The 23,790-nt window shown below is 62.0% G+C and overlaps 1 protein-coding gene across 1 annotated transcript; it reads right to left on the bottom strand.

Moving 5' to 3' along the window:
- Nucleotides 1-5,737: 5,737 nt before the first annotated feature.
- On the bottom strand, nt 5,738-16,272 carry LOXL1 (lysyl oxidase like 1). Its single transcript, XM_059823728.1, has 6 exons — nt 15,225-16,272; nt 8,042-8,150; nt 6,773-6,910; nt 6,296-6,452; nt 6,088-6,183; nt 5,738-5,857 (listed from the first exon to the last, which is right to left on the bottom strand). Exons 1-6 carry the CDS (start codon nt 16,270-16,272, stop codon nt 5,738-5,740), a joined length of 1,668 nt encoding a protein of 555 aa, XP_059679711.1.
- Between the last annotated feature and the right edge of the window lie 7,518 nt (nt 16,273-23,790).

Raw genomic sequence — 23,790 nt, 5'->3', positions numbered from 1 at the left:
GCGCAGAGCGAGACCCGAATAAAGCCTGGGAAGGACAAACCGCGTCCGTGCTGCTCCCTCTGCGATGGCACCCTGGGGACGTGCCCGGGCTGGGTGCGCTGCCAAGGAGGGGGCACCCATCCCCTGCACGTGGCCATTGGGGTGTCGGACCCCCCAGCTCCCGGGGAGGGGGGTCCTCTACGTCTCCACCCGGGATTCAGCTCAGTTTTGGGAGCTGCCCCGCTCATGGGGCACTGGGGACAGCCCCCTTGCCATGGGGACACTGGGGACAGCCCCCTTGCCATGGGGGAATCCCAGCTGGGTCCCCTCCGGTCCTGGGCGGGGGGGGAGGCAGAGCAGGGTGCGGGGGGGCTCCGGCTCAGCCAGGGAAGGACCCCAACTCCTTCGGGAGGGCGCATTTGGGGAGGGGGGGGGGGACCCTCCTGGAGGGGAACAAGCGACAGCCCCGGCACTCGGCTGGAGCCCCGCGGGAGGGGCCCGCCCCGCCATGCCCCGCCCCCTCTTCGCCCCGCCCCCGCCATGCCCCGCCCCCTCTTCGCCCCGCCCCTCTCCCCGCCTATTTAAGCACCGCCCAGCGCAGCACCGCCATTCCAGTCCCGCAGCCGCTGCAGTGCGCGGTCGCACTGGCTCCGTCCGTTCCGCCCCTCGGCGGGCTCCGGGCCCGCCCCCAGCCCGGGGAGCCGCCGTACCCCCGCTTCCCTCGGGGCCACCGGCCCCGGTCCTGGGGCGGGGGGTCCCGGGGAGCTGCGGGGCCGGGCAGGGGCAAGGGGCGGCGGAGAGGCCGGGGGCGACCGCGCCGCGGCCCGGCCTGGAGGACCTCGGTGGCGGCGGTGGGTGGGGAAAGCTTTAGCGCCCTTATTGTGGGGGGTGGTGGGTTTGAAAACACGGCGCTTATAGCAGCATAATTAATTAATAACACGTAATTATTGTCTTTAATTCCGTTCCCGCTGCAGCCGGGCCCGGCACCCCCCCAGCGCAGCCCGGCCGCGCCCCGCCCGCCTCCCGCAGCCGCCCCGGGCACGGGCCGGTGCCCCTCACCGCCCCCACGGGCCCCGCCACCCGCTCGGCGCCGCGCCAACCTTCCCCCGACCCCAGCGGGGAGCGGACGGCGGGACGCGGCCCCCGCTCCCCCCGCCCCGGCACGGCACACCGCCCGCCCGCCCCGGCCTCAGGCCCGGCCTCCCTCCGCGGCGCCCGGCATCGAAGCGGAGCGCCCGCCCGCCCGCCCGCGGGCTCCGGCCAGGCCAGGCGCGGGCGCCCCGCGCTCAGCCAGCACTGCCCGGCCCGGCTCACCGGCGCTCCTCGGCCCGCGGAGCCGCGGCACCGCCCGTCCCTCACGGCCGCCCGCCGCGCTGGCGCTCTATAGCCGCCGGCCCCGCCAATCAGGCCAGCCAATCCCGGCCCGTTCCTTCATTCCGGTCCCGCCCCCGCCCTTCTCCGCGCTGCCCAATCCCGGCTCGTCCCTTCAATCCGGCCCCGCCCGTCTCCGCGCTGCCTAATCCCGGCCCGTTCCTTCACGCTGGCTCCGCCCCACCCTTCTCCGCCCTACCCAATCCCTGCTCGTCCCTTCAATCCGCACCTGCCTTCCAAGTCTCTGCTCGGCCCGATCACGACCCGTCCCTTCAAGACGGTCCCGCCCCTCACGTCTCTGCTCTGCCCAATCCCGTCCCGTCCCTTCAATCCGGCCCCGCCCCTCATGTCTCCCTCTGTCCAATCACAGCCCGTCTCTTCAATCCGGCCCCGCCCCTCACGTCTCCGCTCTGCCCAATCCCGGCCCGTCCCTTCAACCCGGCCCCTCCACCCCCCCTTCCCCGGCGGCGCCGATTCGTCGCCGTCGCTCCGCGGAGCCACAGGGGCCGCGGCCCCACTGCCACAGCCCCGGCAGCGGGTTCTGGGTCCCGGGGGCTCTGGCAGCGAGGCCGCTCCCGGTTCCCGTTCAAGCCCCCAGAGCCGGGAAGGGCCTGAGCTCGCGGCGACCCCGCGCCGCCGGGACCGCCCGGACCGGGAGCTCTCCGGGAGTGCGGCCCCGGCGGAGCGGGGGGACGGGGCGGATGGGGCTCCCCGCGCCTCTGGCCGGGCCGCGCCTCCCGGGGCGGCGGCGACGGGATCGCGGCCTGCGGGCGGGGGCGGGGCCGGATTGAAAGGGAGGGCCGGGATTGGGCGCAGCGGAGCCGCGCGGGGGCGGGACCGGAATAATGAACGGGCCGTGATTGGGCAGAGCGGAGACGAGATGGTGCGGGCCGCTTGGGCCGGATTGGGCCTAGCGGAAGATGGCGGGGGCGGGGCTGGGGCGGGGCGGGTCGGGATTGGCGGGGCAAGCGAAGATGGGCGGGGCGGGGCGGGGCCGGCGGCTGTAGAGCGCCGGCGCGGCGGGCGGCCGTGAGGGACGGGCGGTGCCGCGGCTCCGCGGGCCGAGGAGCGCCGGTGAGCCGGGCCGGGCAGCGCTGGCTGAGCGCGGGGCGCCCGCGTCTGGCCTGGCCGGAGCCCGCGGGCGGGCGGGCGGGCGCTCCGCTCCGGTGCCGGGCGCCGCGGGAGGCGGCCGGGCCTGAGGCCGGGCCTGAGGCCGGGGCGGGCGGTGTGCCGTGCCGGGGCGGGGCGGGGGTGGGGGGAGCGGGAAGGGTGGGTGCTGCCCCCAGGACCCACCTCCCCGCAGGAGGTGCCCCCCCCCCGGTTCCCAAGCACCCCCTGCCCGGGGCTGCCGGTGGGTGCCCTCCCCACTCCCCCATCACACCGGGGGCTGCAGCAGCAGCAGCCCTGGGGGGGGGGGGTTCCAGCCCCCCAAGTGGGGCCTAAGTGCTGTGTGTCAGAGCACAAGCCCAGGGGCTGGTTTGGGGGTGCAAAACCCGGAGTGCTGCGTGTCTGGGCCTGAAAATGAGCTGGGGGGGGGTTGGGGGCTCAGGGCTGGGTTTCGGGGGCTCAGAATCAGCCCAAGTGCCACCTTTTGGGACAGGGAACCCAGGCCGAGCGGCTGTTCCCAGCCCCCCAAATGCCAGCTTGGGGGGTCAGTGGGTGGGTGGGGGTGAGAACAGAGGGGCCTTGGGATGGGCTGGGTGTGGGGCAGGGCCCTGGGACCCTCACTGGAGGTGGGGGTCCGGTTGTATTTGCCCCCAAAAGTGGGGTGCTGGCATGCGCCAGCCCAAACTCAATGCACGAGATGGGACTTGGGGGGCGGCAACGCTTTATTCTGTGCTCAGACACACCGATCGAGGCAACATCGGGACAGTCGTGACAGCTCATATTGATATTTGATTGATGACAGTGATTGATTGATGACCTTTTCAAACGCCCCCAGTGCTGGGAACAAGCGGGAGCATCTGTGAGCTACTGCACCGCTCAGTCAGAGCTTAACGAGCCTGAGAGACCGTTAGCAGGAGAGGTAAGAAGCATCAGGAGCCGAGATGACGCGGAGCTGGGGCATCCGTCGGCAGGAGAGGGAACAAGACGAGTGTCTGTCGGCCGGAGCTGGAAGAAGCAGGAGCATCTTTTACCCAGAGCATCCTGGAGCTCAGCTGTCCCCGAAACGCCGTAGGGCCGGAGTGCCCATGGGTCGGAGCTGGACAAAAGCCCCCAGCGCTGTAAGGAGCAGGAGAATCTCTTACCCGGCATCTGCAGGGGCTGGAGCTGAAAGGAGGTGGGATGTCCGTCGGCTGGAGCAGTAACAAGCCGGAGCGTGTATGAGCTGGAGCTGCAACGAGTAACTGGAGGTGGTAACTGCCACACAACCCCCTCAGCAGAACAAACACTGCCCGAGGCTCAGAGCTTTTCCCTCGGGGGTGATGTGACCCACAGACCCAACCTACGGCAGCTCGCGCCGGCTGAGAACACCCCACCCAACCACACCACCAGGGACGATTTAACCTTCGGGGACACCGGGCACATAACCAGAGCCAGAGCCGAGACCAACCAGAACCCAGCGTAAAGCCCAGCCCTTAACAGGGGTTATTTCATCGGTCTACGCAACTGTATTTACATAAATAAATCTACTTTCTTCTGTATCGGGGTCCCCCCGGGGCATCAGGTTGGGGCACTGCTGAAATAAGAGAAGAAATCCCTTTGGTAATTCCCTGCTGAGCAGCCTCGGCTCCCACTCCAGCCAGTGAAGAGCTGACTTTTACACCAGAAAGAGAGGGAGCGAGCAAGCTCGGCCATCGCCTGGAGCATCTCTTACCTGCGGTGTTCAGCCCCGGGAGCCGAGTGGGATGGTGGCACCGGGCAAGCCCGGAGGCGACCGGGGGACAGGGAAGGACCGGAGCGGAGGGAGCTGAGGTTGCTGCTCCGGGAGGAGCTGGGGCAGCACTGGGAACCGCCACGACAGTGAGGAGGAACCAGCGGGGACAGGAGAATTGGGGGGATGAGGGTTGGGGGGCTCCCAAAGCACAAAGGATGTCCCCAAGAGGGTGGCTATGTCCCACATCCCCTCCCCAGCCAGGGCAGGCAGTGAGGGGCACTTGGGGTATCTTGGGGAGTGCATCCTTTCCACACCCCCCTATAAGTTGTATCTTTTGCTCCCCAGCATCCAGGATTAAAGGACAACGTGGAAGAGCCGATGGCTTTCCCCTAGGTCACCTCTCGGGAGAGATCCCCATCCCATTCGTGGCCCGAGGACATCCTGGGACATCCCTGGGTTGGGCTGTTGCGGTGGCACGCTGCCTGTCGTGGCGGCATGGTGGCCTCAGTTAAACACCAAACCTTCAAAAGCAACGTGTTTTAATGAGTTCTGGTTTTAAAGCTTGTGAAAATAATAATAATATTAATAATAAACCAAGACTTCCAGTCATCTCAAGGACTCCCTCCCTCTTTTTAAAAGCCGAACAGATGGAGCGAGCCCCCCCGTTAAGGTGACGGCATTTCCAGCACCTTCGGTCCCAAAATAACCGGATCATCCCGGGTGCAGCAGCTCCGCCTCGAGAAGAGGGGTTGAGCATCCCTGCCAGGGCAGCACCTCCAAATTCGGGCTGCCTTCCCCCTGGGGAGGCAGCATTGCCAGAGACACCCACCCCCCAAAAAAAAAAAATGCTGAAGGGGTTAAAGACTACAGAGTTCTCTATGGCTAATATGCGATTTACATCATCTATACAGCATTTACGGGCCCCTGCCTTTATTCCAGCTGAAACTTAGCATCCATTTCCCTTAGGAAATGGAAAAACAAATGAAGGTTAAAGAAAAGTTAAGTATAAAAAAATATTTCAAAGAGTCATTCTCGCTTCCTCTCCTTTTAACGTGAAGAAACGGGGTTGGTTGAGTCTTTTTTTTTTTTTTTTGAGGGGGGTGGTCTGGAGGAGTTGCTGATGGGCTCCGGGGTCTCCGGTGGGACAGAGGAGCCAGCTCAGGCGCTTTCTCGAGATGGGGACAGAGGCTGGGGCAGGTGATGTCCCCCTGGCCCTGCTCCCATCAAGATCTGAAAGAAGACCAAAAGAAAAAAAATATCCCAGGATTTGGGGAATGTGCTTAGGAAGACATTTAAAACCATGATGGCAAAGGCAGAGGTGGGAATTCTTTTGAAACTCAGCTTCGTTCTTCCCCGGAATAACAAGGAAATTCAATATAACCACCCTAAAAGGGAATGAGATGCCAACCCCCAGCTCCACCCTGGGCCAAATCCAGCTTTTTTTTGGATGCTTACAAAGAAAACCCGGATGAAAGGGAGGAAAAAAGGAATGAAACCCCTCGGGTCCAACCCCCATCTGTTTTTTTTTTTTGCCAAGGGAAGGACAGAGAAGGACAGCCGGACATTTCCTTACTGGGAAATCTTGCAGTTTGTCGTGGCGACGTAGCGCCCGGTGTAATGGATGTTGCATCTCACCACGTTGTTGGTGAAGTCTGACTCCAGGACGATGTATTTGGGGTTCACTTGAACCTAAAAACGGGGGAAAGGGAAGGAAAAACACCCCCAAAAATTAGTAAGAGAGGGGACGAAGACCAGGCAGGGATGGGAAGCGCTTAAACCCACGTTGAAGGGGATATGGCAGCAAGGAGGCACCCAAAAAAGGTGTGTGGTCCCCAACCCGATGGTTGGGAAGATCCCAAGCTGACCCCATATCAGTAATGTTTGCCCCCCAAAAAATGTCCCCCAACGACCGTGGCCACCTTTAAGACGTAATTCCCTGGCTGCACGTCCGTGATATCGATCCACTGGCAGTCGATGTCGGCGTTGTAGGTGTCGTAGCAGCCCGGGCTCAAGCCCTGCGGGGAGAAAAGGGGGTTCAGGGTGTGCTGGGGCGGGAGGGGGGGTGGTGAACCCCGAGAAGCCCTTCGAGCATGGTGTCGTCATCTGTCCCCCCCCCCCAAAACCCACCTGGGTGTGGGCCGTGCAGGCGTAACGCTTCAGGTTGCCAAAATCGCAGGTGGTGTCCTCCAGGCAGAAGCTGGCTTTGTGGCCCTCGGCCACCTTCCTCCCCGTGGTGGCATCCAGCAGGTCGTAGTGGCTGAACTCGTCCATGCTGTGGTAGTGCCTGGGGACGGGGTGGGTGGGTAGGGGGGGACAGAGTCAGGGTGACACCCCCCCCACCCCCAAATGGCACCATCCCTTCTCCCCAGATGTGATTTTGGGGGCTCCACATCAACCCTGGGGCCACGCCAGCCTGCCAGTTCCCTCCTTGGGGACATTAATTGCAGGAGCTTGGTGGCTTTAGGGAGATAGAAGCAAGGTGACACCCGCCCAAAGATCTCAAAGCCCCAAAAAGGAGGAAATGCCATTAAAAAAGCCATTCAAGACGCTTTAAAAGCGCGGTGACCAGGAGGGCTGATGGAGGGACGGGGGGGTCACACTCACTGGTGGCAGCTGTGCCACTCCCAGCTGTGCCGGGGCCGGCTGGGCAGAAAGTCGGCCGTGCCCTGGTTCTTCACCCGCTGGGGAAACCGCAGGAGCACCCGCACGTCGTAGTCGGTGGCTTCGGCGGTGTAGGCGGTGCTGGGGACATCGGGGAGGGTCAATGCCAATGTTCCCCCTGCCCTCGGCCCCAGGGGACAGGAACCCAGAACCCACCAGACACTGTCCCTTTCCCTTCCCCTCCCCTTTCCTTTCCCTTTCCCTTTCCCTTTCCCTTTCCCTTTCCCTTTCCCTTTCCCTTTCCCTTTCCCTTTCCCTTTCCTTTCCCTTCCCTTTCCTTTCCCTTCCCTTTCCCTTCCCTTTCCTTTCCCTTCCCTTCCCTTTCCTTCCCTTTCCCTTCCCTTTCCTTCCCCTCCCTTTCCCTTCCCTTTCCTTCCCCTCCCTTTCCCTTCCCTTTCCCTTTGTCCTTTCCTTTCCTTCCCCTTCCCTCTTTCCTTCTCCTCTCCTCCATCCTTCTTCCCCTTCCTTCCCCTTTCTTCTTCCCTTTCCACTTTCCTCTTTCTTTTCCTTTCCCCTTGCCGTCTCCTCTCCTTCATCCCTCTCCTCCTTCCCTTCCCTTCCCTTCCCTCTTCCCTTTCCCCTTTCCTCTTCTCTTCCCGCTCCCCTTCCTTTCTCTCCTCCATCCTTCTCCTCCTTCCCCTTTCCCTTCCCCTCCCCTCTTCCCTATCCTTCCCTTCCCTTCTCTCCTCCTCTATCCTCCTCCTGCCCCCACCAGCACATCCCCCATTCCCCCCCCCATACCCTCCTGCCTGCCCGTTCCCCATCTCCCCCTCGCCCCAGGACCCCCCTCTCTCCCCCCATGTCCCCATCTCCCCCTCGCCCCAGGACCCCCCTCTCTCCCCCGTGTCCCCATCATCACCCCTTGCCCCAGGACCCCCCTCTCTCCCCCCATGTCCCCATCTCCCCTCGCCCCAGGACCCCCCTCTCTCCCCCATGTCCCCATCTCCCCCTCGCCCCAGGACCCCCCTCTCTCCCCCGTGTCCCCATCATCACCCCTCGCCCCAGGACCCCCCTCTCTCCCCCGTGTCCCCATCTCCCCCTCGCCCCAGGACCCCCCTCTCTCCCCGTGTCCCCATCATCACCCCTCGCCCCAGGACCCCCCTCTCTCCCCCGTGTCCCCATGTCCCCTCGCCCCAGGACCCCCCTCTCTCCCCCCATGTCCCCGTGTCCCCCTCGCCCCAGGACGCAGCCCACACCCCAGGGCTGACCCACCTGGCCAGGCACTTCTCCTCGGCGGCGCAGCGCAGCGAGTACAGGTGAGCTCGCTGCACGTAGGTGGATGCTTGCACATAGTTGGGGTCCGGCACCAAGTCGGGGAGACCTGCCAGGAGGATGGGGACAGCCCTGAGGACGGGGACAGGGCTTGGGGACAAGGTTTGGGGACAGGGCTCGAAGCAGCCAGCCCTGACCTCGTGGGGAAGTTTTGCTTTGGTCACCGCCACGTTTTTTAATTTTAAGCCACAGACGGAAAATCCTCCCTTCCACTCCCCTTCTCGCCCCCCTGCTCCTGCTGGCAAATCCCAATCCTCCATTTTCCTCCAGCGGGATTGCTCAGCCCGTCCTCCTGGAAGCGATTCCACCCAGCCCTGGACGGCTGCCGAGGGGTTCCCCCAAGCCCCCCCGGCTCCCACCCCTGCGGCAGCCAGGGACAGGGGGGTGACACGACCCCCCAAAAAGGGGGGGGTGTCCCTATTTCCTGCCCTGTTTCCTCTTTTTCACCCCAAACCAGGGGTGAAAGTGGGGGCTCTGCTAACCCCGCCGTGCCGTTATCCCTTCTCTCCTTTAATTCCCGACGTCACCCTGCGCTTGGGGCCAAGCCGAAGTGAGCTGCAGACGGACGGATGGACAGACAGACAGACAGCCGCAGGGACGGGCGGCGGCTGCCTCGCTTTCCAAAAGCATTATGGAGCCCAGCTGGAGCCGGTGCTTCCCCCCACACACCAGCAACGCCCTTTCACACCTCCCAAAGGCTCCTCCGGGACCACCGGCCTGGAAAGCATCCTTACATCTGCCCCTCAAGAAGGACCAGGATGGCAGAAGGATGCTCCCCAGGTGCTCCGTGCCTCAGTTTCCCTTCTCGCAGCCCTCAGCAAAGCCAAGCCCTGCTCCGCAACAACCTCTGCTTAGCACCTCTCCTTCCTGTGAGCTCGCCAGCCTGTCCCCATCCCCATCGTCATCGCCATCTTCATCCCCAAGTTCATCCCCAGCTTCATCCCCATCCTCATTCCCATCCCCAACCTCGTCTCCATCCTTGTCCCCATACCCCATCCCTGTCCTCATCCACATTCCCATCGTCATCACTATCCCCAGCCCCATCCTCATCTCCATCCCCCTCTCCATCCTTGTCCCCGTCTTCATCCCCATCCCCGTCCTCATCCTCATTCCCATCCCCACTCTCATCCTCATCCCTGTCCTCGTCCCCCATCCCTGTCCGCATCCCTGTTCCCAGACCCATCCTCATTCCCATCCCCATCTTCATCCCCATCCTTACCCCTCATCCTCATCCCCACCCCCTCCCCATCCCTGTCCTCATCCCCATCCCTCTCCCCATCCTCATCCTCTTTCCCACTCCCCTCCCCATCCCGTCCTTGTCCCCACCCTGGTCCCTGTCCTTGTCTACATTCCCATCGTCATCCTCATCTTCATCCCCACCCCCATCCTCATCCCCTTCCCCATCCTCATCCTCTTCCGCACCCCCCTCCCCATCCCCGTCTCCATCCTGGTCCCTGTCCTTGTCTGCATTCCCGTCTTCATCCCCATCCCCATCCTCATCCCCATCCCCATCCTCATTCCCATCCTCATTCCCTTCCCCATCCTCATCCTCTTCCCCATCCCCGTCCTCGTCCCCATCCTGGTCCCTGTCCTTGTTGCATTCCCATCGTCATCTCCATCTTCATCCCCATCCCCATCCCCGTCCCCACCCTGGTCCCTGTTCTTGTCTGCATTCCCATCGTCATCCCCATCCCCATCCCCATCCCCATCCCCATCCCCATCCCCATCCCCATCCCCATCCCCATCCCCATCCCCATCCTTGTCCCTTTCCCCGTCCTCCATCCCCATCCCCATCCAGGGACCAGGGGGCTCCAGCCCCCCCAGCTCCTCCCATTGCACCCAGACGCTTTCCACCACGTTTCCTTCCCCCCCTCCTATTTTTTTTATCCCTATTTTCCCTTTTTTCCACCGGCAAAAAGAACAATGCCTTCTTGTTTCTTGGCCTGCCTTCCCTCGAGGGAATCACGTCACTCCATTGGAGCTCGTTTCCTGCCCCGCTGCTTGGTCATCGCTGCTGATGTAATACCCAGGGGGGGCCGTGCACGCCAGGGGGAAAATCGGGAGAGCTTGGGAAGACTTCCCCCCCCCCCCCCTTAAAAAAAATTAATAATAAAAAAAAACAACGGAGAAAGACTCCAGGGCCCTGTCCCGCTTGCGAGAGCAACGTTTCTCATCATTTATAAACCAGCTTTTCCTCCCCGCTGTTGTTTATAATAAATTCTTGGACGCTCCAGAGAGAAACCCGACTCCTTTACCAACGGGGAGTTTTATTTTCCCCCCACGACGGAGCTCGCCCTGGACGGCCCCGTTGTTATTGTAGGGTCTCACGCCTGAGTTTTGCTTCAGTCCTGGCAGCGAAGAGTCGAAGCGCAAGCGCCGGCACCGCTGGGGTTAATAGGATGGGCAGGATCCGGCCTCACCACCCTCCAAATGTCCCCTTATCACAGCAGGGCACCCAACTGTCCCCATCCCGGGCTGGCCAAATCCTGATCCTTTTTTTGCTGAGCCAGCACTTTTCCACCTCCTGCAAGTCAGGGGGCCTGGCAGCCCCCCGCTATTGCCTCCGAAAAGGGACAACCACAGCAAGAAAATGTTTGTTTTTCCTCCTCCGCCCCTCAGCCTGCCCCGGGGAGCTGCCAGAGAAGATTTCCTTCTTATTCACCGTGAAAATTAGAATAATAAAAAAAAAGGCAGGCCTGCTCCCTGCTGCGCTGTTTGTGCAGGTGTGCCGGGCTTAGCCGAAAAATCCCCGGCTCCAGCAGTTTTCCGATGGGGCGGTTGCTTCGCCTCCCCGTGCTCGGCAGTGCTGGGTCCCAGACCCAGGGCAACAGGGACCATGGAAGGGGGTGGCTGTGAGCAGTGGGGACAGGGAGACATCCCCCAAGTGACTGAGATGTACCCCTTCATCCCCCCATCCCAGCCCATCCCTGCAGCATCTCTTCTCCAGCACCTCCTGGCACACACCTTCATCCCATCCCATCCCATCCCATCCCATCCCATCCCATCCCATCCCATCCCATCCCTGCAGCATCCCTCCTCCAGCACCTCCTGGCGCACCCCTTCATCCCACCCCATCGCAGCCCATCCCTGCAGCATGCCTCCTCCAGCACCTCCTGGCACACCCCCCCATCCCATCGCATCCCATCGCATCCCATCGCATCCCATCCCTCCTCCAGCACCTCCTGGTGCACCCCTTCATCCCATCCCATCCCATACCTGCAGCATCCCTCCTCCAGCACATCCCGGCACACCCTTTCATCCCATCCCATCCCATCCCATCCCATCCCATCCCATCCCATCCCATCCCATCCCATCCCATCCCATCCCATCCCATCCCTCCTCCAGCACATCCCAGCACACCCTTTCATATCATCCCATCCCATCCCATCCCATCCCATCCCATCCCATCCCATCCCATCCCATCCCATCCCATCCCATCCCTGCAGCATCCCTCCTCCAGCACCTCCTGGCGCACCCCTCCATCCCATCCCATCCCATCCCATCCCATCCCATCCCATCCCATCCGCACCCCTCCTCCAGCACCTCCTGGCGCACCCCTCCATCCCACCCCAGCCCCACCGAATCTTCCCGGGCTCCCCCGTTGGTCGTTAAATCCCTGAGGATAGCAACAAAATCAACTCAAACCCATCCCCGAGCCCACGAAGGGGACACTCTCCCAGCGAGATTGTCACCTCCCGGCCCCGGTGCCCCATCCACGGGCGACCACATCCTCAGGTGGCACCGCAGCCACCGCCTCTCCAGCTTTACCGGGTACCAAAATCCCCACCGCCCCATGGGATTTCCCAAACCCGCTCCTATTCAAAAACCAACCCCGGGCGACCTGTTCGCACGAGGGCGAGGCGAAAAACCCGGCTGAGATGGAGGAACGCCAAGGGGAGGGGGCCGGGTAGGGGTCAGGGCGAGGAAGCCCCCGGAGATGCCTCCTGGGGGTCGGTCAAGAGTGGGGAGCACCCGGTAAGAACCGGCACCTCGGTTGAACCCCGCGAGGAGGGGTGGGCTATCTGCCCCCACGGCTTAGGTGCCACGTGGGCTCGGCTTTCATCAGCCAGGTCCTCCTTTGCACGAGATGTTCAGCCCCTGAGCGAGACTTGGGTGACACTTGGGTCCTCTGCAGCGGTCGTGAGCAGGAGGCATGAAGACTTTTGGTGTCTCTCCTTGCCGAAGCCTGGTCCGCCGCATTTATCCCCCTCCCTTGACCAAGCCGCGTGAGATGCTCCTCTCCCACCTTCACCATGGCCTGGTCACCTATAGATTTAGGGTTGGAAACTGTTCCAACTCTCATCTTCCAAGGCGTCTTCATCACCTGGTTCGGATGGAGGGAGGCGGACGACCCACACCGGAGGCGGACAACCCGCGACGCTCACTGCAAGCCCCAATAAACCCCCTCATAAAAGCCGGTGGGATCTAATTGCTTAATTAACCCCCCAGGTGCCCCAGCGAGGGGCCGGGAATGCCACACATTCCTGGCGGGAGCCGGGAGCCGAGTGGGATTAGGAGGTTCTTAAAGAGCTCAGGCGCGTAATTAACATCTGATTCGGCTTTATAAAAAGTGTTTGGAGCAATTAAGAAACCTGCCCGAAGGGTGGCCGGGAAGGTGACAGCCTCGGAGGTTTTTTTGGTGACCCCCAGGGAGGTGACAGCTTTCCCCCAACAAAGCTTGGCTGGAAAGAGCAGCAGGTGACCCGGAGGAGAGGCCAGGCAGCGGAGTGGCCCCAGAGAGCCACCTTCCCTGGGCTGGTCGGATGATCTTTCTTCCCCTTCTTTGGATTTATTAAGGAAAAACGCAAAGGAGGAGGCTGGGGGCTCCTGCACTGAGAGGTGGGCATCCCGTTGACGGGCTCATTGGCCAAGGAGGGTTGTCCAAGCACCCCGATCCCCCTGGCAGAGCCATGGGACCGTCACCTCCTGCCCCAGCTTCCAGGGATCCTTGAAGGCCACCGCCTTTGCCAACCGGGAGAAGATAAGCTTGGCGGGCATCTTCCCATTTCCCTCCGTCACCTCAGGTCATCTGCAGGGCAGCCGTCCCCAAGCATCCCTCCCTAGAGACACGGGACTGCCAGCATCCCTCATCCCTGCATCCCTCGCTCCTGCATCCCTCATCCCTGCATCCCTCGCTCCTGCATCCCTCGCCCCCCGCATCCCTCGCCCCCCGCATCCCTCGCCCCCCGCATCCCTCGCCCCCCGCATCCCTCGCCCCCCGCATCCCTCGCTCAGGAGGAGCGGCCGCTCCCGGCGAGGTGGGCAGAGATGCGGAGGAAGATCCTTCTCCGCACAAATCCTGTCCCCGAGCTCTTTCCCACACATCTTCGGCGGGGCCGGCCGGACCTCAGGCTGACCCAGCCAGGCTGCTCTCGCTCGCACGCAACGGGGCAGGGCTGGGATGAACACTTCCCCCAGTACGAACCCTCCGGGATGGGTTTTTTCTCAGAAAGCTGGGATGGGGCTGGATGGGTTATGGGGTCAGACGGGTCAGAGGCTCCAGCTGAGATGGATTTCCCAAAGGACAGGCAGGGAACAGATCCCCCAGGCTGCCGCTCCTCACGCCCTCCAGCCTTGCTTCCAATTTCACCACCGAGCAAAAACACTCTCGGCAAGCCTCAGCCAAAAGCCGCAGGATTTCGTCAGGATGGGGGTCAGCAGGACGTGAAGCGACGACGTCCCTGCTGCCACCGTGGTACCCCGATGCGGCCGGCACGGTGGGGGGGGACGGACACGATGGGCCCCGGGCGAGGCAGGACAGATCCACCCGTGAATCGAGTCTGTCCCGGCACAGGGCACGTGGCCAGCGTGACCCGGGACGTGACACTGTCCTACCCCAGGAGCATGGCGTGCCCCCAACCCGCGCCACGCAGCCACCCCACGGATGGAGGACAACCTGGGATATGGCACAGAGCCACCCCACAAATGCGGGATGACCTGGAACACGGCACGTAACCCCTGCCTCAAGCACAGCATCCCCCCATCTCCCAGCACAGAGCCACCCCACGAGCACGGGATGACCTGGGACACGGCACAGAGCTGCTCCACGAGCACGGGATGACCTGGGACATGGCACAGAGCCACCCCACGAGCGCGGAATGACCTGGGACACGGCACAGACCCACTCCACGAGCATGGATGACCTGGGACACGGCACAGAGCCACCCCACGAGCGCGGAATGACCTGGGACACGGCACAGACCCACTCCACGAGCATGGGATGACCTGGGACACGGCACAGAGCTGCTCCACAAGCATGGGATGACCTGGGACATGGCACAGAGCCACTCCACGAGCATGGGATGATCTGGGACATGGTACAGACCCACCCCACGAGCATGGATGATGACCTGGGACACGGCACAGAGCCACCCCATGAGCGCGGAATGACCTGGGACACGGCACAGACCCACTCCACGAGCATGGGATGACCTGGGACATGGCACAGAGCCACCCCACGAGCGCGGATGACCTGGGACACAGCACAGAGCCACCCCACGAGCATGGGATGACCTGGGACATGGCACAGAGCCACCCCACGAGCGCGGATGACCTGGGACACGGCACAGACCCACTCCACGAGCATGGGATGACCTGGGACACGGCACAGAGCTGCTCCACGAGCATGGGATGACCTGGGACATGGCACAGAGCCACGCCACGAGCGCGGATGACCTGGGACACGGCACAGAGCCACCCCACGAGCACGGATGACCTGGGACACGGCACAGAGCCACCCCACGAGCATGGGATAACCTGGGACACGGCACAGAGCCACTCCACAAGCGCAGGATGACCTGGGACAACGGCACAGAGCCACCCACGCCCAGACCCTGTTGGGGCTTGCCCCTACGCCCCCCTTCCCTTTCCTCCCCATTTTTCATCACCTCAAACATCATTCCCAAAACACGTAGGGTCTCCAACAGCCCCAGCCCCTCTGTGGCCCCTCGGCCACGTTTGTCCCCATAGCACCGGGGCAGCATCCTTGGAGAGCGACAGGCACCAGATGTGGGTGCAGAGGGCTGTGCCCGCGGGGACACCTTCTTCCCAGGTGATGAAGCACGCAGGGTACCAACCCCGGGGACCTGCCACCCACCCCAGGCCCCCCCCATGCAAGACTCACCCCGTCCGCCGTGGCTGGGCCTGTAGACGCTGCCCACGCTGACCCGGGCTTGGCTATCGGGGACGGCTTGCGGCATGTCGGGGCTCCTGGCCGGCAGGTAGGACTCGGGGCGAGGAACCCCGTAAGGCTCCAGCGCCCGAAAAGGCGGCTGCGGCTCGTAGGGCGGGTACTGTCCCCCGTACCCCGTCCCGGCGGGAGCTTGCAGGTTATCGCTCGACGCACCGCCGTGGCCGGCGGCTTGTTGGTTGGCGTACGAGTCCGGGCCGCCCTGCTCCGGTGAGCCCCCCGCGTCGTGATACAAGCTGTGGGAGTACCGGCGGTCCAGCCCGTCAACCGGTTGGGGGGCGGCGGGCACGTAGGGGCGTTCGGCCGCCGGGTAGTACCCCTGGGATCTATAGGGGCTCTGCTCCTCCCCGTAGTCCTCGTAGCGTGCCCGGGGTTGGAAGGGGTACACCACGCTGGCACCCGCCGCCGCCGAAGCCACGGCCGCCCCGCCGGTGGAGCGGTAATAGGTGTACGCCTCGTCGTAGGCCCGGGGGGCCTCGTAGGGCTCGTATTGGGGGGCGAAGGGGAATTGGGGGTACGGCGGTTGCCCGACGGAGGCGTAGGCGAAGGAGGAGGAGGAGGAGGAGGAGGAAGGCTGGCGGGAGCGGCCGGCGGGCCGGACCCGTTGCGAAGCGGTACTGTCTCCCACAGGCCCCTCCCGCCAATTTTCGGGCACCTGCCCGAAACCGAAGGGGTGTCGCGTTTGCCCCCGCACCGTCTCGGAGCCCGGGCGCGGCGGGACGGCCGGTGCCTGCCTCCGGACGCTGCCCGGCCCTCCGCTGACGGCTCCCGCCAACAACAACCGGTTCCCACCGGGTCTCTCTTGTCCCGCCGGGACGTATTCGGCGCCGGTGTTCAGCAAGCTGTAAACGCGGCCGTTGTTCTCCCACTGGATCAGCTGCCTCCAGGGCTGCCCGCCGCCCGCCTGCTCCTGCCCGCCCGCCAGCAGCCACAACCCGCAGCCCAGCGCTGCCCACAGCCCCCAAGCTCCCCGCCCCGCCATCCCGCTAACGCTCGGCCGCCCGGCCCCCCGCGCCGGCTTCCCCCAGCCCCGCCGGAGCGGCTCCCGGGGCGGGCGGAGCGGCCGCGCTCGGCGGCGGCGTGAGGGGAGCGGAGCGGGAAGCGGACGGCGCGGGGGGGGGGGGGGCGGGAGAGCGGCGCCGCCGGGTCCTAAGCACCGCCTCCGGGAGGGATCCTGCCCTCCGCAGCCGGGAGGAAGGGCCGCGCGCACGACGCATCCACTCCGCATCAACACCGCCAATTTCGGGGCGCTGTTTTTCCTTCCCCCCCCCACTTTTGTTTTGTTTTTTTCTAACCCCGCCGCTGCACGCGGTACTCGGGTCGAATTCTGGCTCGAATTCTGGAGTTAACAGCCTCAAAGCAGGAGTCGGGCTTGTGGGAGGCGTTGGTGTGGGGCAAAGCGATGCAATCCTGCCCCATGCCACTGCGCGGGGTGACCCCCTGTTCCCCCCAAAGGGACCCAAATTCACAGCGGCGGCTGTCCCACGCGGAGGCCTGACACCACGGTGAGGGCCTGGACCGCCGCGCCCTCACAAAAGCTTTCCATACGTTCCAAAGGGGAAACTGTGCCCCAAAAACAGAGCTCCCCCCCCCCCCGAATTTGTCTCTTTCTGACAATTTGCGGTTCTTTTCCCCTCGATATTGTATCCCAAATGAGGATGGATCCCGCACAAAACGTTTTTAACACGTTCCAGGGAGGAATAAACCCGGAGACCGGTTGGTAACTCGAGGCTGGAAATATTAAACAAAAAGGGGGGACCTGAGGAGCGAATCCGGGGGGGTCCCCAACCCTGCTGCCAGCCGCATCCAGCCCGTGCAAACCCCGAATCCATCGCCGCGCCGGGGCCGTCGCCCCGTTTCGCTGCTCCGCATCACCCAATGGAGGGCCTGGGGAAACAGAGCACCGGGGTCTCGCTGCCCCGTCCCCCCCGGGGGACCCCCCGAACACCCCCTCACACCTTTTTACACCCCCCCACCCCCAGCCTGGCATCCGCAGGGGGATATTTCAGGGCAGAAATGGGGCTGGGAAAAAGCATCCCAGCATCCTTCCCTCCATCTTCCACCCTGGGGAAACTGAGGCAGCACCCCGAAAGGCGGAACAGACACCCCAACCCCTGCCACCCCCCTGTCCCTGGAGCTGCCCTTGTGCCGCCCGGCACTTTCCTGTTGCTTTAAGTCCCGGCCGTAGGGACGTGTGTTTTCCACGTGTAGATTTTTCCTTTTCCCCTTTTCCCCCCCTCCTGCTGCTCTCGTTCCCAGCCCCGAAGCCGGGTATGGAGCCAGGATAAGGCCGGAGGCCAAGGCCAGCCTGACCACAGGGGATCCCAGCACCGGGCCTTACCGGAGGGGTCAAATCCCTCCCAGGGGACCCCCCCAATTCCATGCATCCCCCAATATTCCTTTGCTTTTCCTTGCTCCCCCTGCTCCCGGCCTGCGCTCCTCCCTTCTCCCCGCAGGGACTGGAAATACCAGAGTTGATGTAATAGGCAGCGCGGGGCCGGCCAGGAAGGAAAGCCTGGTCTAACCTCCTCCTCCCACATCCCCACGGCCCCACGGCCGCCCGTCCTGAGTGGGGATGGGGACACAGAAGCGGGGGGCTGACCGTGGGTCACTCCCCTTCGCGTCCCCCCAGCCCTGCGCATGGCCAGGATTTTTTTTGGGGGGGATAGGACTTGGCGTGATGTAGGGACAGGGTTATCCCCACCCCAGCGCGGGGCAGGAGGGGGATGGAGGGATGATGGAGGGGATCCCTATAGGTTTGGTTCAAGGGTGGGGGTCCCGCGTGGCTCCCCAGGCCATGAGATGCCACCGGGATGGTGGCCGAGGGGACGGGCTACCAGCCCCGTAACGCCACGGGGTCCCACCCCGCGTCCCCACGGTCCCCACGTGGGTTCAGCATCCCCAGAGAGGATGCAGGAAGGGGGTGGCCGGAGGGTATCTGGTCCAAAGCGGGATCCCGGGCCACCAAGATGTGACACGAGGGACCGTGTCCTGCTGTATGGGGGGGTCCCACCCCCACTAGATGGTGCCAGCAGCCCACGCTTGCGGTGTCATCGCAGATGGGGTGACAGCGTGGGGACAGCCACCCCTGCTGCGGCTTCTCCCACCCCAGAAACCCCCTCCCACGGTGGGGTGGGAGAAGGGGGGGGCAGAGGGGTTGGACCCCCCTCAACCATTTTCTCCCCCCTTCTTTTTATAAGGATCCGTGGGGGTGGAGGTGGGCACCCGTATCCAGCGCCAGAGCTGGGGACATGGCGGGGTGGCTCCCAAAAAGAGGGGGAGGCGAAGTCAGGGTGCTGGGGAAACTGAGGCAGCACTGGCCCCGGGCAAGCCCCCAGCACAGCTTCGGTGCCTCCCTCCCTCCCCGCTGGGCTCAACCCCCAAATTTCAAATAACCCCTCAACCTGTCCACCCTGCTTTCCCTTCGCAGAAATAATTACCAATGCGGTGAATTCGTTTCATTCACAAGTGACTAAGTTACTTAGTGTCTTAATTACCCAAAGACTAGTTTTCCAAAGACTAGTTTTCCATTACTATTATTTTTAGGCAATTTGGGATAACCAGTCGTGTGAGTAATTGGGTGTCACCTTATTGAATTAACAGGGACATGTGGTCACCGTGGGGCAAGGTGGCCTGAAGGCTCCTCTGGCTCCATCCACATCAAACTCATTCCCGGGATTTTCCTGCCTCCTTTTTAATATGGATATTCTAGAACTGACTGGATTTTTCGAGGCAGCCAAGTGAGGGAAAACATGGGGGAGAAAAAGGGGAATTTTGCTGAAATTAACTCTCCGCTTTCTTGCCCCAAAACAGGTTTTGGGGAACGGCAGACTTTTCCCACAGCGACTTTTAACAGTTTATGGCAGAAATCCCCCTCTTTTCTCCAGTTCCCACCATACCAAAGACCACTGAGCCCCGGGAGCAAGGTCAGCATCCCCCATCTCTTCAACCCCTGTGCTACGGGGGCGAGTGGATGGGACCAAGGCCTCCCAGCTAAGCCGGTGACAGAGGACAAGGACAGCCATGTCTCCCTGCCGCAGCCAGTCTCTTGCTATTCAGTTCCTCCCCCTCAAAATCAGCCGAACTTAGAGATGCTGCAGCCTCACCGGACAAGGAAACCTGCTCACGCCGCCGCTGCAGAGGAATCACCTCCTTTCCCTGTGATCCGATGGCTCTGCTCTCCCCTGACAAAAAAAAAAAAAAAAAAAGGAGGGAAAAAATAGAAAACCCAATCAAGATTAAGAGGAAATAATTAAAATTGACTCTTCTCCCTCTGATCGCTGGGAAAGCTGCACAGGGAGGCAGCTGAGCGCCCTTGCGTGCTATGAGTGTGCCAGGTCTCAGCCGTCCTTCGGAATGGACCGCGGGGGAGCTGGCATGATCTCCCGCTCCATCCCTTCACCCCTGTGCCTGGGTGGGTGGCCCTGCATTTACCTCCCTCCTGCCCTGGGCTGCTGGGAAGGGAAACTGAGGCACGGGGGACTTGCCCCTGGCTGGTGCAGGGTAGACTCGCACTGGCACCTGAGCAAATCCCACCCGGCATCCATCAGCAGATGGAGGAGCTGGCAGTCAAGGATACCTGGTGAGCATCCTCCTCTACATAACTCATCCGACCTCTCCAGCCGGAGCCGGGAAACGCTTTCAGCAGGGGAATGTGTTTGAAACTTCATTTATCCACCAACCTAAATGGAATGCGCTTTATTACTTCTAGCTCGGCATCTCCGTCGAAACGCTCACCGGCTGGGTGTAAACAAGCCCTTAACTTCTTCTCTGCCGGCTGCCACCAGCCACGCCGGTCAGCCGCTACAGTTGATGCCTTCCAAATCCCCCGTTCGACCATCCGCTTCTCGATTTTAAGCGTAGGGGAATTTCCAAGCCAGGGAAAGGCGGATTTGTCACCCTAGCCGCAGCCCCGGCCACTGAACCCACCCAACCCTGCTGTCCCCAAAAAATCCCCCCCCAAGCTTTATATTCCTGGTTTCCTAGGGCGAGTATAGGAGAAGGGAGAGCATGAAGTGATGCTATATATCCTCCAGCGGTTAGCGACAGAGGGATTTTTTTGGCTCCTCTTGTCCCTAACAGTCTTTTTCCTCCCTGAATTTGTCTGGCGATGGCATCCCGTGGGATGGAGCTCCAAAGGTGAACCAGGGTTGTGCCCTAGAGCCAGTCTGGAGGCAGGAAGGCAAGAAAAGAGGGGGGGGGAAAATGTGAACTGGGGTAATAAAACTACAAATCAAGCTTGGGGTGAGGTGGCTCCTCTCCTCCTTTCTCCCCAACCTGGGCAGCACCACAAATAACGCAAAAATTCAAGAGCAATTACATGGAGAAACCGATGGGATGGAGCAGGGAGGTCCCAGCCCTGCCACCACCTTGCCTGGGCTCCGCCAGCTCCTTCCCCACCCCACGCTTGACCCAGAGATGGCTGGGGAGGGTCGGCGAGGGATGGTGGTCCTTCTCCAAACTCCTACTCCCCTAACTTGCTTCACGGCTCCCCAGTAGCTCTGAACCCTCGCAGTGCTCTTCGCTTTCTGCGCTGACATTCCTCTATCTCATTTAGCAATTAAAGGTGATTTTCTTTCCCCCCCCCTCCCCGCGTTCTTAACGGAGCCTATAATTAACTCGCTTCCGATTTGCAACCCTGTTTGCGCGCCGGCCTCATCCGAGATGTCAGCAAAGCTCTTCGATAACGTCGCCTCCGGGTTTTTTATAGCCAAGCACAGCCCCGGCTGCGAATCCGGGGGGGGTTCTTTTCCCCAAGGCTGAGAAAAGCCACCGTCCCCGCGAGACGTTGTCCCTCAGCATCCAGCCTGCAGGGACATCCACGGGCAGATGAAGTTGGCAGGACCCGCGGCTTCACCCAAATTCCTGGCTCCCGGTCCCAACCCAACGCATGCCGAGCACCCCTTCCGGAGCGGCAGGGTTTTAGTCAAAGCCAGCGGAGGAGAAATACAGCTTCGGAGACCTATCTCGGTAGCTCAAATTAGCCTTCAGTGTAGGACCAGCCATCAGTGACGTTAAAGGTGACCGGGAGAAGCATCCTTTTAATCTGCGTGGCTGCCCGCTCCCAGGACACGTGCAGGAGCGCCTGCGTTTCGCCGGAGGTTTCTCTTCGCTCTTGTAAATTGAATAAAGTTGTCATCACCCTAATCTCAGCGGTTCTGCATGAGGAATGTTCCCTCCCTTATCTCCCTAAAACTCCTGCCTCCGGTTTCCAGCCCGTTTTGGATTGCTTTAGTGCTTTGCAACCCAACCTGGCTCTTAGCTAAGCTGGGAAAATCCATCATGTTCCTCGAGGTGAAAGTAAAGTCCATGAAGCTTTTCATCTTCACAAGCCTTCCCAAAGGGCATCGTCCTCTCGTCTCCGGAGCCTGGCGATTGTCACGGTCCCCAAGTGCAAGCCAGCCCTTGCTGGGGACAACGCTTACCCCCGACAGGGAAGGTGGGGTGGACATCACCAGGGACATCACCCTCAGCAGCTCGGGACTCCTTCCCTTCCAACCTTCCCGTGCTCCCACGGTCCCAGCTGGGTGTCTGAGTCCAGGGCTGGGCTCAGGGCCAGAGGAGATCTTCACATCCAGCTCTGCACAAGGTGGGCAGAGGCTCGGGAGCATCCATCAGCTGCTGCAAAACAAAAGGAAAAGCCTTTAAAGCTTCCTTTGGGAAGCCAGGGGAGAGGTTTTCTCCAGCATCTTCCCACCTGGAGGCATCAAAGCAGCCATGGGTGCACCATTGGGTCGGGCAAAGCACCCAACTGGGAAGCACCCCAATTACAGCCAGCCAGCGGAGCCCTAGGGGAGGTTTTTCTACCCATTCCCCCCCCAAACAACACACCGTAGTTATTAATCACGTCCAGCACGGCAGCACCCAGGGACCCAACGACCCCGGCAGCGCCCGGCTGAAGGCCAGTGCTCCCCGGCTCGGCCCGTTACCCCCAACAGCCAACTAACACCCTAAAATAACACAAACCTGCTATTCCCAGGGGCAAATTCTGGTGGTTTGGTTTTTTTTTTTAAATCTTAATGCGAGCACTGAGGGTTCCCCTGCCCAGAAGGGGTGACCCAAGGTGGCTCGGCTGTCCCGGCATTGGCAGACGGCAACCTCGGCAGCCTAAAAACCACGCACCGCTGTCTCGCCCCATCCCCGTAGCATTGGCTGGGGGTCTCAGCCCCCTCTCCAGGGGTCTCAGCACCCCCCCCCCAGGGGGTCCAGCACCCCCCCCCAGGGGTCCCAGCCCAGCGCCCACGCTGGGTACCCCGCGGGCTTCGCTCACGGATGGCAGGAGATGGAATTAATTAGGGAAGCGGAGTGGATAATAACATGTTTTTTAAAGCGTGTTGTTTGCAGCAGACTTCTCTGGAGTGGGTTATTTATAGGATGCGTCTATAACCTAAATAAAGCAGACGAATTTCTCCTTGTTGCTCTGAGGGGGCGATGCTGGCTGGGTCCCGGGTGGGGTGCAGACCCCCCCCCGATGCTCCCCAGGCACCCCCCGCCCCTCCGTGGGTGCAGCGGCACATTTAGAAGCAAGTCACCCACTTGAGGACCCCGAGCATCTCCTTCTCAGCAGTAACGCCGGTTTAATGAGGTGGTTTAACAAGCAGACCCTCGTTAGGGTACCGCAGCCCCCCTGTGCCTGATCCCTTCCGTGGGACCCTGAGGAGGAGGATGTGATGCTCAAGGCAAACTGGATCAGATGCTTCACCACGGCTTCATCCCAGCCCTGGGCTGCTGCGAACAGGGAGCAGGAGCCAGGGCCGTATCCTGAGCAGGGTAGAGACAGGACAAACCTGTCTCCCAGCCCCAGCCCAGTTGGGAACTGGGGTGGGGGTCTCAGACCCCCTAATCCCAGCCCCTGCTCACCCCAAGGGAGCCTCGCATCAGCTGGCAGGGATGCTGCAGCCGCCTCCCCACGCCAGGAGCAGCGAACCACCTCCTACCACCTTTTGCAGTCGTCTTCCTCCTCCTCCTCCTCCTCCTCCTCCTCCTCCCTCTTTATTCCCTCTGCCTGCTCTCAGGTATTTAATATTTGCCCCAGATTTAACCCATCGCTGCCCTCCTGCAGCTGCCCAGCCTCTCCTGGGTGGGCAGGGACAGCGGTGGCAGTTGCCACCAGTGAAGGATTGTCCCCAAACCTTGCCAGGACAGCGCGTGCTTGTTTTGGGGTCCCCAAAACCCTCATTTAATCCATCAGACATAGTCAACGGTGGGATTGTGGCTGTGCTCCCCCGTGCCTCAGTTTCCCCCCGCCCCCCTCCTTGCCTGGGAGAAGCCCTAAAACCACCAGCGGGAACCTGAGCTGATGGGAGGGAGGATAAATAAACCCCAACACATCCCATGCCTTTCCTACAGCCGCTTTAAAAGGAGAAACACCACCCACAGCCCTGACAAATATCTTTGTCTGGCTCACAAGTGGAATAGCTAACACCCAGAGAGCGGTGGCTGCTTGCGCTCTGGAGTGGTAGGTGTATAAATATATAGTGAATAAAATGAATAGTTTTGT

Source organism: Gavia stellata, chromosome 13, assembly GCF_030936135.1.
Source record: "Gavia stellata isolate bGavSte3 chromosome 13, bGavSte3.hap2, whole genome shotgun sequence".
Classification (NCBI taxonomy): domain Eukaryota; kingdom Metazoa; phylum Chordata; class Aves; order Gaviiformes; family Gaviidae; genus Gavia; species Gavia stellata.
The sequence above is the reverse complement of the archived record's forward strand: the minus strand, read 5'-3'. Positions and strand labels throughout refer to the sequence as shown.

Excerpts from the sequence above, each read along its gene's own strand:
- LOXL1 (XM_059823728.1), bottom strand. The coding sequence starts at position 16,272 with ATGGCGGGGCGGGGAGCTTGGGGGCTGTGGGCAGCGCTGGGCTGCGGG. Across the intron at positions 6,453-6,772 it reads GAGTGGCACAGCTGCCACCA|GCACTACCACAGCATGGACG; the intron begins GTGAGTGTGACC and ends CCCCGTCCCCAG. Across the intron at positions 6,184-6,295 it reads CCTGCACGGCCCACACCCAG|GGCTTGAGCCCGGGCTGCTA; the intron begins GTGGGTTTTGGG and ends TTCTCCCCGCAG.